General features: G+C 34.8%; 1 protein-coding gene across 2 annotated transcripts in view; it reads left to right on the forward strand.

Annotated features, from left to right (window-relative positions):
- Positions 1-18,080, forward strand: part of LOC142979919 (ADAMTS-like protein 4) — a 53,628-nt gene that overhangs the window by 1,271 nt on the left and 34,277 nt on the right. Inside the window, exons 1-2 of one of the 2 annotated variants that reach the window (XM_076125150.1) lie at positions 13,082-13,273; positions 15,595-15,847. In XM_076125150.1, coding sequence (XP_075981265.1) covers positions 15,807-15,847 — 41 coding nt within the window. In that variant the 5' untranslated portion in view covers positions 13,082-13,273; positions 15,595-15,806. Of the gene's footprint in view, positions 1-13,081; positions 13,274-15,594; positions 15,848-18,080 lie in introns of those variants that run through there. The other variant, XM_076125149.1, reaches the window with a different exon arrangement.

An 18,080-nucleotide genomic window follows, 5' to 3' on the forward strand; every position in this document is an offset into this window, starting at 1 on the left:
CGCCACGTGCACGATAACAGGTTATTCAGCCTTACACTTACACCTCACTGACAAGCGGAGCGATTCTGTTTTGCTACAGTTGCCTTTTCGCACGTACCGTGGTCTAATCGTAGGTCAAAGGTACGCTGTAAACCACAGCTATCTTAGTCATTTGCTAGCCTAATCTCAGTCGACTCTACTACACCTAAGATAAAGCTTATTTGCGGTCTAACTAAATATTCTGTTCCGGTCGAGTTCTTGGTTAATTCCCACAACGTAGACTTAAGCCTACAATTACAACTAAATCGTGGCTGCCAGACAAATTACACAGATTATCTCAATTGCTGAGATACAACTAATTGCTTAAACGCTAGCAGGAAATATCTTAACTCGTGACACCATAAACCTAAATCAGATTTTGCAAGAAACAATATAATTTTATGTGACATAAAACCGACAAAATGCGGCACTTAATTGATTCCGGTAATTTTAAGAGGAGAAATCTCGTATAAAATGGGTTTGGTAATTAGTTATGCATCATTGGAATATTTATAAGATATTAAAAGTCAACAAAGAGACAACCTAACATGGCAATAAAGATTATGATCTGTACACGAAAGAACCAATACGGTGGTCGGGCTGTATTTGCATAGTCCGCAGATTGCGCTCACTTGTGAACTACCCGTTGAGATGAATCCGACGATAGCCAGCACAGTTAGACCGTGCTCTATGTATATGAATGAATGCACCACCAAGTGTTTGAATAAACAAGATGTGTTCTGCAACACGGCAGCGTGGGACTTTCGAGAATACCTTTTGGAAAAGCTGTGGTGAAATTTGTGCGATGTCATGTCACGCTCGGTTAAATAGCTCGATTAAAACACACGTACACAAGCTGTGACTGTAGGTGTTAAAGAGATGAACCGCTACATCAAAATGTATGAGCAGTTCTTGACTAATTAGGTAATGTTAAAGAACTTGTCGAGACTATTCATTTACATATTATGAATTGTAGACAGAATGGCACTAATCACTCTTATAGATCAGCTCTACGCTTTATTTCTGTGCTGCAAATTCATAGGGCAAGCAATCCGCTTGACTAATAGAGCAAGCCAAAAGCGCTAGCATCAAGTAGGCAGATAATCCAAAATAGGTAATAATTGAGAATATAGCTCAATTACTATCGTAAATTGTTCAACCGCATTGCTCTAAAAATCTGCACGACAAACTCGTCACTATGTCATGAGTCTATAGGATTCGGTCTGCCCCACCTGTAATTGATGTTAGATAATCTGACCGGCGGCTCTATGATGTGCCTCTTAATACATTAACGTTACATCCTGTAGACATGTAAGTTTCGTGTTCGCCGATTTTATCTATCATTGGTTAAACAAGGTTTTCGTTACCGCGCGCGGCAACAATTCAAGATTCTAATCGCACTTGATGTAGAGACTGCCGTTGTGTTACTTAAATAATAAGGCAACCGGTATTGAATAGCTAATTCAATTATTATTTTGTTTATTATACCGGTGTATTGTTAATTGTGTAAATTCGGATGGATTAACTTGTCAACAACCGTCTATTGCTTATAATAACAATTTGCATGATGTAATATTGGCATTAGTCGATTCGTTGTTCCGTTTTATCGAACTAGCTTTCAGTACCTCGTTCGATTTGATGTTTCCTTGCAATGTTCCAATGATTGCCCACCCTATTTTAGTATCTAGTCAATTTGCAAGTCAAGCCTCTGTAAAAACTCTAAAGAATGTATGTATTGGCATCTCCGTAGCTACTTTAGCTACTTTATAAAACTGGTATTTTAAGTTGATGACAACTAATATCAATGGCACATAATTTAACGGGTACGCCTTTTTAAAAAGCATCAATAACGCGATTAAGGGAACACCTTGATCGATTAACTAGCTGCCTACATTGTAAGTTAAAAGCAGAGACATGAGAATTTTTACAGCTATTATTAAAATATTAATTTGTCGTCCATCCGGCTTAAAATGGCATCAGAGCTTAATACGACATCCTGCGCGTACGCATCATACTTTAAGTTAGTTCATTACATAATTACAGATTGCTCGGAGACATGCCACGTATTATGCAGTACTCATTATTAATAGGAGCGAAATATGTAATGAAAGTAATTACCGTTTATGAGTACAGACAGGTTCTAAAGTATAGTGCTTTTCAGATGTTAATATCTTCGAAGAACAATTATAAGTAGATTCTGATGATGACATTTGACGCTGTTGATGCTGATGTCTGGACAGGTAAAATGGCGTTTGAACGCTATATAACTTTATTCATACAATAGTTTGAGGTAACTTGAAAAAACGTCCTTTAGACTCCCGAAAATTAATAGCGCTGTAAAAAAATAATGATCTTCACAAAGGGTAATATTGTAAAAGGAAACTAGACGATTACAATACGGCAGCATCTAAGGAAAGTTATATTTTCAACTCTAGCATAAATTTTCCGTCAGACAATTTCTATAGCAGTGAGCTTGCCAGTTGACAATCGGTCACCTGGATGGGAGTCAAGTCTAGTCATAGGTTTTGTTCAGTTTTTACGTTGTTTATGTCCAACATCAGTCAAGGTTATAATTTACGCGGATGTTGTGATGTCCAAATATTTACACCAGTTCCGAGCAGAAAATAGATTTATTGCAGTTTACGACTCCGAACGACACAGTTTAAAAATATGATATCGCTGAATAAATATTGCGCTATTTCGGATACGTTTACGTGTGCTATCTGTACTAGAATATAAATTGGTTTCACTTGCAGTTATGCTCGGAATGGAATTAGTTTTTTGACGTAGGCCATAGCACAGACTGTCCCTCGATATTTGACTGTCTAGTACCACGGTATGGTATATTTAATGGAAAACATTAGCGAACAAAAATGCAATATCGTTAATTAACATTTTAGCAGTCTACAGGTTACTTGTATCTTAAAGATTGTGGTATCACAGGGATAATAGAACATTACAGAAATATATACATACATATGAACAAACTCAAAAATGGGCAAAAAAGAAGAATTAACACATACGCTGGTATAATATAAATTATATATATTAAGCTAACTATTAAGTTTCCCACGGGAAATAGATAATAATCTTGCAGAACTAAAGGAGAGGATTATATTTTTTTCACATAGAAGTAAGTGTGCGGTGTGTATAGATGCGCGTGCGCAAGCGTCTCGGGCAGGAAGAGAACCCGACACCGCCGTGCTAATGGCACGCTACGAGCTAGCGACGACCGACGTCGGCCACCTCGCTACATCTCCATCGGATCATGTTACCGTAGACAATGTTCCTAGACAATGTTATATTATACGCTTTTTAAAGATATTGCAATGTCTAATTATATCTGACGATAGGGAAAATGGATTGAAAATTGCTTGCCGCTTAATAAATTTAATTTTCGTGTTTTGCTTTATAATATGTATGACAAGGTCTATAGACATGAATGATGCAAGGTAAATTAGTAAGGTGTATCGTACCAAGTGGAGTTCTTTGGTCTCTGTCTATACCTAGGGGAAAAGGCGTGATTTTATGCAAACTGTAATAATGAGCTTTAATACTTCAAAAGAAAAGTTTTCTGTTTGTAAAACTAAGAGAAAATGTATTTACGCCAAAGCACGTTTTGTTGTTTATATAGCTTTTCAACTGCATGCCCTTCCGAATATGACTTCTTGAATATGAGTAGAGAAAGCTAGCTAGTAAAATTGCGGTAAACAAAGTATCTAAAAAAAAGAGTAACGCTTCCTATTACCATAATAAAGGCCTAGTGAAGGTTAAAGTATAGTGAAGGTTAAAGTATTGATAGATAGTTGACAGTTTGACATTTTGTCGTGCAGAAATTGCTGAATGGATTATGATGAATTTTGGCACACACGTAGTTTTACCCTAGGAAAGCTTACCATATAGACCAATTCGTAGCAGTTTGATTGACATAGTATTGGTACTTATATGGTATTCACGGGAATGTTTTGATGATCGGAACGAGTTGTCTAGCCAATAATGACCATTATATTTGTTTGCGCAGGCGCTAAATAATACATTTCACTCAATTGATTCTTAGAACATGATCACATAACAGACAGCTATAATCATCTTGTGCATACAATGTCACTTGGACGTCAAATTACTGTTATATGTTGTTTACTTTGTTAAACATATTGATAAATAGAATTAAGATTTACTGTGGAATTGATGAATTTATTAGGAGTAAGTTTGTGTTCAGCTTAAAGGGTAATTATTTTGTCTAAAATGGATGGCAGCATGATAATGCTTTATGGAAATTGCCTACAAAAAAGGTAGAGCCGCTAGGGACTACAGTTACTATACATTACGACACTATACCTCTCATAAATGAAACCATTTTCATATGTTTTATGCAAAACAAAACTCTATATTTTCGAATATAAACATCACGGTATCTGTAATATTTTGTTTCTGTTTTTTGCTCCTCTTAGGCACATAGCTCAGTTTCCTAGCTGACATAATAATTTCTATATTCCTGACAATAGTAAGTTCGTTAGTGGACAAACGCTACCGCATAGTAGGGGCTTAATCGAGCGTGTGTGAGTCGCGGCCGGCGCGCGCGCCGCCGACCGTGTGAGTATTGAGTGAGAACCGGCTCGCTGCACACTACCCGCCGCTCAATATTTTGATACCGTTCATTGTAGCCAACGACTTATTTGTATACAGCTGATAATACCGCCTCGGGAATTTTAGGGTCTAACCAAACCAGGGTTAAAGAACAATGTACTTATTTAATTTATGCAGCTCCATTTTTTGGGACGTCAGCCCCGACGTGTAATAAATACTTCCGTAAATAAACAAAAATAAAACCTTATTACCAGATCTCATTTCTGTAAAGAAAACACTTCCTATAACTGCCGGACGTGTTGGACTGAAATTCAGATATACATATAACTCTATCACAGAGAGTATTAAGACAGTTTTTAAGCTTCAGAAGATTTCAGTGATATTTGCTATTAAACTGGTCAAAAATAGAGAGAGATAAAAAGTCTCTCTGTGATAGACTTTTTTAAGCAGATCTTTCGATTTCATCGCAATACATTCACTGGCCTCTACAAAAAATAAGAAGTATTAACAACTCTATGAAGTAACAAACTCGATGGCTCTAACCCTGTCAGTCGATTAACCGGAGACGCAATGTAAAATTAAATTTATTTACGTACTGATACGATAGTTGAGTGATTCCGAGGTCTGGCACCAATATAAACCGAACAAGTACTTGTAGCGACATTCCATTTGTAACATCCAATAATTTAATTATTTTCACGATAACATTACCATTGGCCCTTGATTAAGCTAATATAAAAGTATTAAGTTGGAAATTATTGAGCGACTATACGCACTTGTATCATTAATTTTACGATGTTGTATTTTACTTAGACTGTATACATTGTAAGGCACTTATTTTTTGCCTTAAACGACATAAAATTGACTAGCGTAGTAATAAAAATATCTCCTGTTATGATAGGTTATGTCCATAATAGGGTAATGGCAAGCTCAGAAATAGAAATCCTATTTAGACGGTCCGATAGATCATGGAGAGATATTAAACACATTTTCTTTGCTTTATATGGGTATGATAAAGTTAGATAATTAAAAAATGAGAATCGTTTTCTTTTATTTCTTTAATAAAATTTTACCAATCTTATAGAATAAAGTACACAGTGACGTCATAATTGCAGCTCTTTTTTGTACGGAGCTTTTACCGGGTGCTGGCGTGTGCAAACTTCAAATGCCTATATCTTCAGAATTTTTTGTAACATAAAGGTTTTCATTATTCAGTTGATGACCTTTCGGATGATACTTTGGATTTTGACTATAGGTACAGAAAATACTCACATAGCCAATTTAAGAGGATTTTATTTATTCATATTGGATCCAATGTATGTATTATTTTTTTAGTTTTACGTAATACTTTCCCGGGCTGAAGATTCATCTATTAACTGTATCCGTTACGAGTGCAATTTTATCCATAGAATTATCTGCAATCCACTTGAATCTATCTTTAGCTTCAGATTTAAATTAACTTATTAGCTTATACTTAAAATATTACATTTACTAGTTTCTCGCAGGACTCGTTTTCTTCGCTTTAATGTCGAATTAGTTTGAGATAAAAAAGATGTCCAGTCATTACGATAATGTGTAATCTTTATAAAATAGACATTACATTGACGATGCATGGGATAACTGTCTTTGAGAATATATTAAAGTTATACATAATAATGTGACTGACTTTAATCCCGCGTGTCAATATTTTATTATACCGATTGACAATACACATTCTCTATACTCGATGTGAAAATCGATACCTTTGTTATCGAGGAAGTCATTGGGACATCACAAAAGATGCACTTTGTTTGATTTCATTCGGAATGTTTACTTTGACAGTAGCAATAAAATTTAAACGTATTTGAAATTTTAATTGGATTGTTCAATGAGGCTTGTTTTTTTTATAAACAAGTATCATAACAATGGTCCGTTACAGTAATTTGCTTAAAGGGAGCGAATACTGTTTTTTTATTGTCAACACTCTGTCCAATTTCCATATTAAATTGAGGTTTTGTTCAGCTAACAGAACATTGTTAGCGCGGGCACGGAATGACCCAATCTCGTCATATAAAACGATGGCAATGGAACACCTACGAGTACCTAACAACGGTGTTAATTTTTTAAACCATTTTACATTCCATCTGGTATAATGGTAGATGCATTTTTTTATCGATGGTTATTAAATTGTTCAAAATATAGGTAGATATACTAGGTATTGTTGAAATAAATATATTACAAACTGTTCTTTATGTATAATTATTATAATACCTGAGCAGTAGAATTCTCATCACTTTCATGTTAGCATTGCGTCACATGCGACTTATCGAGTGAGAAAATTTATGGTTTCTACCATAAAAATTCCTCACATTCTGCGGTTGTTTAAAGGAAACGGTATCACATTGTACCTCTATTAATAACATACATTATGTAGTTTTATACAGGGTGTCCCAAAACTCAACGATAATCCGTGACAGGATGAAAGGCCAAGTCATACCGGTTCCAGGAAAAATAAAAAAAAAATCCATATCACTTAGATCAGCAATAATAGACACTTTTCAAAAAAGTTGAAATTTCACACCCTTGGTCGCATTTTCAAGTCCTGTGATCACCAATGTCACAATTTCGCTGTGCTTTTTTGAATTTCGTGATCTTCATTAAATATGCTATTAATCGTAAAACAAATTAATGCACAAAACATTGTTAATTTAATAAAAAAAGTTAAGTTTTAGTGAGTCATGGTTCACAAAAATATCGTTAGTTAACTTTGACGCTTCATATTGAAAAAAAAATGTACTACACTACCCTTGGCAAGTTATTTCAAAAGTTGGCGCATTTAATCAAGATTTCAAAACTGTGCAACACTTGTCACTTTTCTTGCCATTAAAAATGTTATTTTTATTTGAACGACGAGTATACTCGAAAATGGACGAACGCAGTGGTACAATTGTATGGCGTCCTCGTTCCCGCGATCTAAATCCAGTAAATATTTTTTACTGGGAATGCGTAAAAGAAAAAGTCTATTCGAAATCAATACAAAATCTATCAGAACTTCGCCAGAAAATTGACACAGCGTCAGAGGTAATAAATGCAAGGAATTTTGCTGGACTGGTGCAAAAGTCTTTTGTAAGGCGTTGCAGAGCCTGTATTCGTGCCAGAGGAAAACAATTCGGAATTACTTTAGTTTAAGGAGAATAATTTAATAAGAACGATGGTTCGTTCATTCTTTTTTTTTTATTATCATTACCTATTATGTTTATTACATTAAATATTGGTTATGGACTGACTCAAATACATCTTTACTAAAAATAATTGCTTTCCTCTGGCACGAATACAGGCTCTGCAATGGCGTACAAAAGACCTTTGCACCAGTCAAGCAAAATTCCTTGCATTTATTACCTCTGACGCTGTGTCAATTTTCTGGCAAAGTTCTGATAGATTTTGTATTGATTTCGAATAGACTTTTTCTTTTACGCATTCCCAGTAAAGAATATCTACTGGATTTAGATCGCGGGAACGAGGACGCCATACAATTGTACCACTGCGTTCGTCCATTTTCGAGTATACTCGTCGTTCAAATAAAAATAACATTTTTAATGGCAAGAAAAGTGACAAGTGTTGCACAGTTTTGAAATCTTGATTAAATGCGCCAACTTTTGAAATAACTTGCCAAGGGTAGTGTAGTACATTTTTTTTTCAATATGAAGCGTCAAAGTTAACTAACGATATTTTTGTGAACGATGACTAACTAAAACTTAACTTTTTTTATTAAATTAACAATGTTTTGTGCATTAATTTGTTTTACGATTAATAGCATATTTAATGAAGATCACGAAATTCAAAAAAGCACAGCGAAATTGTGACATTGGTGATCACAGGACTTGAAAATGCGACCAAGGGTGTGGAATATTAACTTTTTTGAAAAGTGTCTATTATTGCTGAACTAAGTGACATGGAATTTTTTTTTTATTTTTCCTAGAACCGGTATGACTTGGCCTTTCATCTTGTCTCGGATTATCGTTGAGTTATGGGACACCCTGTATAACGATGGACAAAAATTTTAATGTTAAAATAATTTTCAATAGTTCTAAGGCAGAAAGTCATTTTGTCCTCTCCCTCGTTAATTGTGAAGTGACAATTAAAGCGAGCGCGGGAAAATGGCGCCGTAAAATTCAGTAAAATGTGTAATTTAAAAATCATCTGGCGAGTCCCTTTGTATTATTTAATTAATGTCATACCATTTCGTAATTAATTAATTCGTTTGGACATTTGTGACACCATTGTTGAAGAAGACAATGCATTCTAAAATCTTGAAGTAGTTGTAAATATACCTGCAAAACGCCATCCCGAAAATGTAACTACCATTTATATTTGTTCAATTGGATGCGAACAATGAACTGGTAAATTAGACGTGCAGGCTGCCATGCGTAAATACTGAATTTGGCTACCTACATACAGGCTACGAATAGAAGTTTCTTTATTAACGTTTAGAGCACATTTAGAGCTATTCAAATGGCACAGCAATGTGTGTGGGGTGTCATTGACCCGCTGAAATCACGGGTGTTCAGCAGTTATATCATTATGTCCAATAGTTGCCGATCGTTGTCGCCTGTTGACCCCTCGACTCTATCAAGTAGCCAGTCTCTATCTATTTATCGGCCACTTCAATTATTCCTTTTGTTTTTGTCCTTGAGCCTGAAACAGAATGTCGTAAAACTATGAACTGTATTGATTGACATCACATGGATGTTAAATGAAAAATATTTAAATGTCGTATTAAATACGTGTTGGGCAAGTAATATAAATTCCAAGCCGCACTTTTAAAAACGTGGCATTTTCCTATTAATTTTCCATTGAAGAAATCTTTTCGTTAACATTAACCATGGAAAAAAAATATTTATGATATATTATATTATTTACTCGATCCAATCAGAATACAGTATCGAATCTGAAGTTCTGTTTCTTCTAAAGCCAGCCAACCAACCATAATATTTATAATGATATGTATCGTAATTATCAGACAGTTCCCGTTTATTTTCCTCAAAGCCTGTAAGCTATTTAGATATGCTTCAGCCGACATTAGAGCGGTGTACTTACTGTACTTATATAAAAACTTAGTGTTTGCTCAGCGTCGCTAGAGGTTATTTTAAAGTAAACAGACCTCGATGGTACACATTCCCGATTAATGGCGATAGATTGGGTCTAGCGCCTAGAGTGCGCCTTTTTGTATGGCTCACTCGCATTTACCGGGTATAAGATAAATACACAATGGTGGGAAATTAACATTTTAATATTTAATGTTTATATTTTAGTTAGATAAAGATTGCATGCATATTTTGACTTGTTTAATGTATAAACGAGTATACAAATCATAGTATAATTACTATATAGTTTTGCTGTTAGTAGGTATAATGATTTTTCTCATATAATACGTGGTTAATAAGAGTAATTTTTAGTATCGGGAAATAGTCAAAAATTGCGGTAAATTTTCCAAAGCGAGAGCATTCACAGCAGAAGCTATTCTAAATATAATATTCTGTTTAGTAACAATGGCTTCATTGTCTTTCTCAAAGCTACGTACTCAAAATATGACTAAAGAAAGCCGACAGGAAACGTAACACCTAAATCAGGGAGAAACAAAATTACGAAGCAAATTTTACAGGCACTTGCGGTGAGACTTTTACCTAAAACCACTAGGAACTGCGTGTGTCACAAGCTTTAGCCACTTGCAACTGATATGCGGTTTCTAGTCTAACATGAGCTTGCTGATCATTCAAGTAGCCACTTCGTCAGAATACGACCTATAGAAAAACTAACATTATATCACGCGAAATTATAAGTACGCAATCCATTCCGCGGTAATAGGGTAATATACATTTGCATTGAACTTGCCTTGAATACCTTGTTTGTTCTTAAGTATCTACTTTTCTTTTCTTCGAGGACGTGCGCCGTAATTATTATCAAAATGGTGGCTACGCTACAACCACTTGGATTTAAATGTTTTCTTTATGAACATAAACATTTTATGTACCAGTGTTCTACGTTCAATATTTTCGTAGCCCCGTCGTATTCGAATTACGATTGTGTACGCTTAATAGCTCGGTCTATTCGATTTGCATTTTACTGTCAATTTTGTTAGCGGCTGTAACTTTAACGGCCCTTTATGTAGGCTGCGTTCTAAATGTCAAAAGAAAGCAGATAACTAACGCGAGCAATAACAATATACCAAACATGACGGGTAATACCAAGTAGGTTAGTATATCGAGACCCTGTATGAGGTCAAAGGTTCATGTCCGTAGTGGAAGCCCGCTAACAGGTGATAATTGAACCCTAACTTACACCACTCATATTCCTAATTTGAATTGTTTGTATAAACAGTTATAAGCCACCATTTTCGATGTCGCCAGCCTTTATATCGACGAGAATGTATTACGAAAATTTTAATTGAAATTATTTGAAACATGACTTTACTCTTTAGCTTATTGCGGTAAACCTATTCATATTCACTTTAAATGATTTATTAATATTGTATGTTTTATAACATGATAATTGGAAGCGTTTTAGTCGGTAAGGTAACAATTCATAGTCGGTAATAGAATTTGAACTGTCATGCTTGAATCGTGAGGACGTACTTCAAATTAATTACAAATAAACTCGGAAGAGCATGAACTTTGATGCAAGGTCACTTTCTCTTTATATGGTATAATAATTCATAATCATTACGAAACTGATTTAATACGTTTTTCGATATACAATTCCTGAAGAGGGATCATTAGGAAAGTCGAAGATTTTGTATTTACAAACACGAAAGAGAGTTACGTATCTTTTCTATCAGCATTTACATTGTTACTATACTTTAAGTACAAGATACATTAAGTGTGAGAGAATCCATATTTTGACGACTATTTATTCGTTTGGTAATGGAACAAAGTGACATAGAAGGACAATAAAAGTTATCAGACGTCCGTTAAAGGGGTCATTGTGTGGTAATGAAATGTATGGATGTTAGTAGACCACCTAGCAAGCCTCTCGCCTCTTGTTAACGAATCGCAGCGTTACGGAAATTTTATGGCGTTTTGAATGATTTCACTTGGTATCAATGGAATTCGTTAAGGGGAAACATTCAAATTAACACCCACGGATGCTTAAAGTGGTCTAGTCAGTGAATTGTGTTCGATTGATATATTTATTTACGTTCCAAAAAGGAATCTCTTTTCGTTGTTTCTTTTTTGAATTTTTTCTACTGTCCTTTTTTCGGTTGGTGTTTTATTATACGAGCCGACCGTAAATAAATGACATTGCGATATTTTATTACCTCGCTATTTTAAAATTGGACACGCAAGTTACCTTCTTGACGGGGACAGTTGGAAAGAAAATTGGGGAATCCTTTCCCCTATTTTTCCCAAGATTTCCTGAATTCCTGGAAATAAAAAGCGTATCTTTAGCACGAATCATGGACCGCGTTACTATTTAAATTTAAAGAGTGTTCCTTCGGTATCTTTCACAATATTAAAGTTTAAATTTAAATAATGGTTTTTCCGGCATCCTCTTTTTGCATGATCAACCTTTCCCACTTTAGCTTAGCCTTAAACCGTAGAATGCAGTTGATGAAATTAACGCAGGTAAAATGTGATAGGGAGCCGGCGCGGGCGCATTAGCTACGTAAACAGATATACGTTGTTTACGGATGCATTCTCTGTTATTTGGATTACACAACATGCATGAAATAACTATCGACTTCCACTTATCGTCACCGATACCATTATTCCATCTAATAATTATGCCAAATACCCATTCATAGCTTTTTAAAAAGACGAGAAATAATAATTATAACGTACTTTTTTTAGTTTTATGAATATATAAATACGGCTGGGCTCTCGTTTGTTCAAAGAAATAGCAATAGGATTACATCCTTCCTTCCAGCCTTCCTTTGGAGATGACAGCCGGCCTGAAAGCTACATGAATTACAATATTTCCGTATGCACGTGCCGATCTGCCTAGATCGTGTCTCATTTGGTTGGTAACCGCAAAAATTCAGCCTCAGCCTAGGCATAATATACAAAACAACAATACCCGATTGATGTCGACATTAATGCCCGCTTAACAATTGAATGATAAACGACATATTATTGCAATGCGAATAACCAAAGATTGATTCTCGATTCGGTTCACGAACTCGTTTTTTATTGCCAATCAAATTTTTGTCTATTATTCCAGAACACATATGCGTCACATAGCTATACAAGCTTTACTGTAAAATTTAAATTATCATCGCGATAAATTAACATATTATTCGCGTTTTGCGCGGGCGCATTCCATTGTAATCATAAAAATAGGTTCTTGTTGATCACTGCGTAAATTAATTCCAGCCTGTTAATAAATTGCGTGGCGTTGGCAAGGGCCAGGAATGATTTCCTTGTCTAACGAAGTACTCTCCATCCATACTACTTTGGAAGTTACGGATGCGTTCAATGTCCAGTCTGCTAAAAGCAACTCGCACGCGCGTACATCAGGCGACGCGTATGCTCGCGGGATACCGCCCTTAAATCGCGCGCCTATTTTAAATTTGTCAACGACTTATAATAACCATAAAGAATTTTTTATTACAAGTTTGACATAAATTAGTTTCATGGTGAATTGTTAAATTTTTACGTGGGTGTATTAATCGGCAAAATCACTTTAAGAATAGGTAAGTTTATGTATAAATTCATCGTATTTTTAATTGTGATTTTAATTCATTGATTGCGAACAATCAATATTGATATAAGCGGAGACATGAATAACTTGAGTGTATTTAAGTGAAGAAGTACTACATAAGAAAAGCTGTGTTTGTAAAACGTCTTAATTTCCACGATATGCGTGTATTGTGAGAGTCGGTTGCGTTATGACCCAATTCACTGTTCGTTATTTACCTTAGCAACGCAGACGCAGTGATAAACTATTGTTAAGGTACACAGTACTTTAATTCGGGCCATCACTGAAGCTTTCGTAAATACTGCTCTACTAGTTTATACAAAACGTGCGAATAGAGAACTAGGTAATGTAGATAATACTATAATGAATCTACTTTAAACTGAGAAAGTGGTAAAGTACATTGATTTTCAGCTATTTCGTGTAATCTAGATACGAATCAGCGCTCGATCATTCACTTTCTAAGACGATAAACGTTCGACCAGTAGCGTCTTAACAAGACAAACTTAACACAGTCTAGATAGATTTTACGCAGGAAAAATATTTATTTTTCATAAAAAAGAAAACTGCCGTTAATTAAACATTATATTTAGATAAGGCCATTATTAGAAAAAGAAAACTGCTACATACTTTTAAACTATACAATTTTGTACATTTATTTCTGCTTAGCGTTCACCTGAACAAAGTGCCACAGGTACTATACCTGTATCACAAGTTAATATTCTCGTTACCGTCGTGTATGTTTGTTCAGTACACTATTGATAACAAGTTGTCTGCTAACACACTGACACAGTGCAGTGCATGTCGTAATAGTTTTGTAACACACTGTATCACAATATTTACCTCTGTTATTGACTTTGTTCTCAAGGAGATAAAACAGTGTGAGAATAAGGAAATGTTGCTGAGCTTTTCTACAATATATTTATCAAAAAAGTATTAATATAGATTATAGAGCTTTGATAGCTTCCATGGCGCAGTGGTTAAGGTGGTTGCCACACCATTATCTTTGCGTCGGCAGTTAGTAGGTTCGATTTCCACAGGAAGCAATTATTTGTGCGATCCACAAATAGTTGTTTCGGGTCTGGCTGTACTTTATGTCCGTTGTTTGTATGTTTGTTAAAGTCCCTGCGATACAAAAGTAATATTTTCTTAAAACGTGAGCTGTTTTTAAGAAAATTTATATAACAAAGATATAAAATTTATTCAAATCTTGTGTAGGTTTTGCAAGATCAAGTGTCACGTAGTTTGTGAAGAAAACTGATGATATAGATAGACTTGTAGGTGTCAATATTGGGTCATATTTGCCATAAATGTCTTCTTATTGAGAAAGGGAAACTTGAGAAGCTGAAAAATATGCTTTGTTTTATTATTGTGATATAAATGTCCGCCTACTCACGTTTAATGTGGCCGACCAATGTGTTAATATATATATTAAACTTTAGGAAATCCATCTTTATATTCATCCTTTGCAAATCATCTGTTACAATACGTCTTGTGTTGTATTTTAAATATACATATTTTTTTATTGTTAAGATCATGTACAACTCCTGCAGGAAAACTTAAAGACGTGGACAGTTCTTGACAGGGGGCGAGGGCTGCGACCCCAACTTGACCTTTTCCAAACTGACAGGATAATCGTAAATAGGTGTACTGAAAATTCATAATATAGAAACTTAAACCTTCATTCCGAAACTTTAGGAAAGTCATTGCATTGAATTTTAGCATTAAAATGTTTAGTTTTTTTTTGTTCTGAACTGCTTTATAATTACCAACGAATACTACATGAGCTTCACTTTCGTATTCTTCGTTTAATGAGTCAGTGTTTCACACATGTTGTTTACTTCTTATCTTAGAACCTGCTTCCGTTTCCTAGCTCCGTTCTATTTTGTTAACATCTTGAAAATCGAGAGTTAATTTGGACTTATCTTGCTCTGAATTAGAATTGTGGAGCAGTAGACTAATCAAAAACTTTTGATGAAAAGTATCGAGTTTCTGTCATCTGAATGACAGATTCTTGATAGTGTTTGACAAATACACATCCGCATCCGCAAACTAGACAAGTTTACAGACAGATTAAAAAAAATACATTCTGATAGACTCAGTAACTATAATCAGGCTATTACAAACGTCCGGACTACGTCATTATCAAAAGAATGTGACAATGTGTAAGTGCGAGCGATAGACTTCGATAAAATGACATGACTTAGTTCGCACGTTTGAAATGGTCCGAGTATATATTCATTAAAATTTTATCGATTGACACTTTCTCTGTAAATTATCTAGCATTATTATAAAGTAATGTCAAATTTTTTGTTCCAGAGCACAGAAGAAAACATGAGATGGGAGCATACGGCCCTATACTGATGATCTATGGAGTGACGTGACATGTTGTGGCGACAAATGAACGACACTTTGACACTACATAAATCAATCTACTTCATGAGATAGTCATTAAGTTGTCGTTACATAATAAAATGAACATAGACAAGCATACGTTTATAAGTAATAAAAATCTTCAGTGAAGTCGTAAAATGGAGAAGAAAAGATATTTTCTCAGTAAAAAGTTATTATGGTAAGTATTAAATTTAAATGTATTTATAAAAGTTTAAAGTATTCATTATCGTGTTAAGCGTATTCATCAAAAGATTCTGAAAAGTAATATGGATAAATAATATTTCTTATTTATAGGCTTAGTGAAGCAGATGTAGAGATTTGCGTAGTTTAATATATCCGTTACCAACAAATTCGCCTGATATTAAAACAAAAGGTATGGAATTCCAATCGAGTTGTTTAGAAGATGTACTGATCATAAAATTATCCATCGACAAGGTCGTCTCAACGTATTTAATGTTATTTACAAACCGTAAAGGTGTTTTCGTTGAACTACAGAATAAACTCAATGCCTAATAAATCTTAGGAAACGGTACGTTTATGAGCGTAGAGTACGTGTAAGCTTGAACTGCAGTTACCGCATTGCATTTTGTCCAAATGTCTCTATATCCCTGAGCTGCATTATTCAATGTTTAGTGTGGTTATGAAGAGACCAGTAAAATAGTCTAGTATAACATTTCTAGATAATAAATAGCAAGATGATGATGTTGCAGAAAATAAAAATTCTACACTAAGTTTCTTCAATTTGAACTGGCGAGACTGATTAAATAAATCCCACAACCAAATTTGAATATGTACATTGTTTAAAATTCAGTAGTTGTGAATAACAGTTGTTTTAGAAAACAGGTAAAATTCTTAAAAAAATCATTACCGAGCGAAATTTCTTAGAAATACACGAAATTCAGACAAATATTACTTTTGAGCATATTTACTTCGTACGTAAATCCATAGTTAAGTTGTGGAGAAAGGTTTGACATGGTTACATTAAGTTGGGTGTCTTTACCAAACAATGTAATTGACATAGCTGTTTGGAAAACGGTTCAGAAAGAAGATGGCGTCATGACAAGCACGCTGATTATGCTTACCTCCCAGCTTGTGACCTATTATGTGGCATTAATGGATTGTTACCGTCAGGTGCCGTAGAGTCTGGTAGAGATAACTCGCTGACGATGTATAGAACACTATGTAGTTCCTTTGCGTTGTTCATGAGAAAAAAAAATACGAAATATGTTTAATATGCGACGCATGAAATATTTACTGAAATAGATAAAGTTTTGTGACAATGATGAGTTTGTTGCTATACGCACCGGCTAGAGCTGTTAGGTATGTTCTATCTGTTAACAGGATTTGTGTATACCTTAGTCCAATCAGGAATTGATGTACCAATCAGTCAATTTCTCCTTTTTTTATTTAGATTGAAGGCTGTCTCTACCGTCTGGTATTACATAAAATGCGTGTGAACCATAACACAATGGATCAACTAAATACATTCACAATGACCGTTATAGAAACATTTGTCCATCGTAAATATTTATCTACGTGTTCAAACGGTAAACTTTTTATGATCACTACTTGAGGGTCCTTTGAGAGTAAAAGTAAACAGAAATTATACGGCCCATTCACTGCGCGGGCGCACGCGCTGCGTCAGGATAAAAAAATAAGGTCAAGAGCGGAGACCCGTGATTTTAAAATTGTCCTTTACACACCTATGGGCTTCGAAACCTGTTATAAGTGGGCGGTAAGCGTTCAGTCCTATTTTTACTATGATAGAGCTGTCTCGTAAGTTCATCATTCTTGAAAAGGCTTAAAATAAAATTTGAATTCGTTATCTATAAATCCTTACCAACATAAATGGCTAGTGAAAGTATACGACAGGAATATAGTTAATGGTTTAACGTATTGATGATAGTTTATGTCAACATATAGTAGTTTTATTACAAGTTTATAAAGCACATAAAACTACAGTGTAGAACGACAAGTTTAGCTATAACAGCTAGTATCGTAGGGCGGAGCGGCAACTCCGTGTAACTGTTTATAGCAGTGTTGAATTGTATCTATTTGTATCTGTGGAGATGCAATTATTCTTGTATAACTGTGTATCCAGTACAAACTGTGGGTACTTAAGTTTAAACACTCCGTTTTATGGTCAGTAATACACCACAGCAATAATAGTTAACGCGCAGATAGGTGTATGAAATGTTTAAAGCAATTGACATTACAGTAAAAACATATATCAAATTAACGATCGATGAGAAAGTTACTAACAGTTTGAAGTTTACCTATAGGTATACCTATATGTAAATATCTATCTGAAAAAATAAGCCCAGGAAGAAATTGCTAAGGAGCGATCTATGCTGCCAGACTGACTACACTATACCTATATTTTATCAATAATTAAAAAAAAACGCTTTATT

The sequence above is a fragment of the Anticarsia gemmatalis genome, chromosome 17 (assembly GCF_050436995.1).
Source record: "Anticarsia gemmatalis isolate Benzon Research Colony breed Stoneville strain chromosome 17, ilAntGemm2 primary, whole genome shotgun sequence".
Taxonomy (NCBI): domain Eukaryota; kingdom Metazoa; phylum Arthropoda; class Insecta; order Lepidoptera; family Erebidae; genus Anticarsia; species Anticarsia gemmatalis.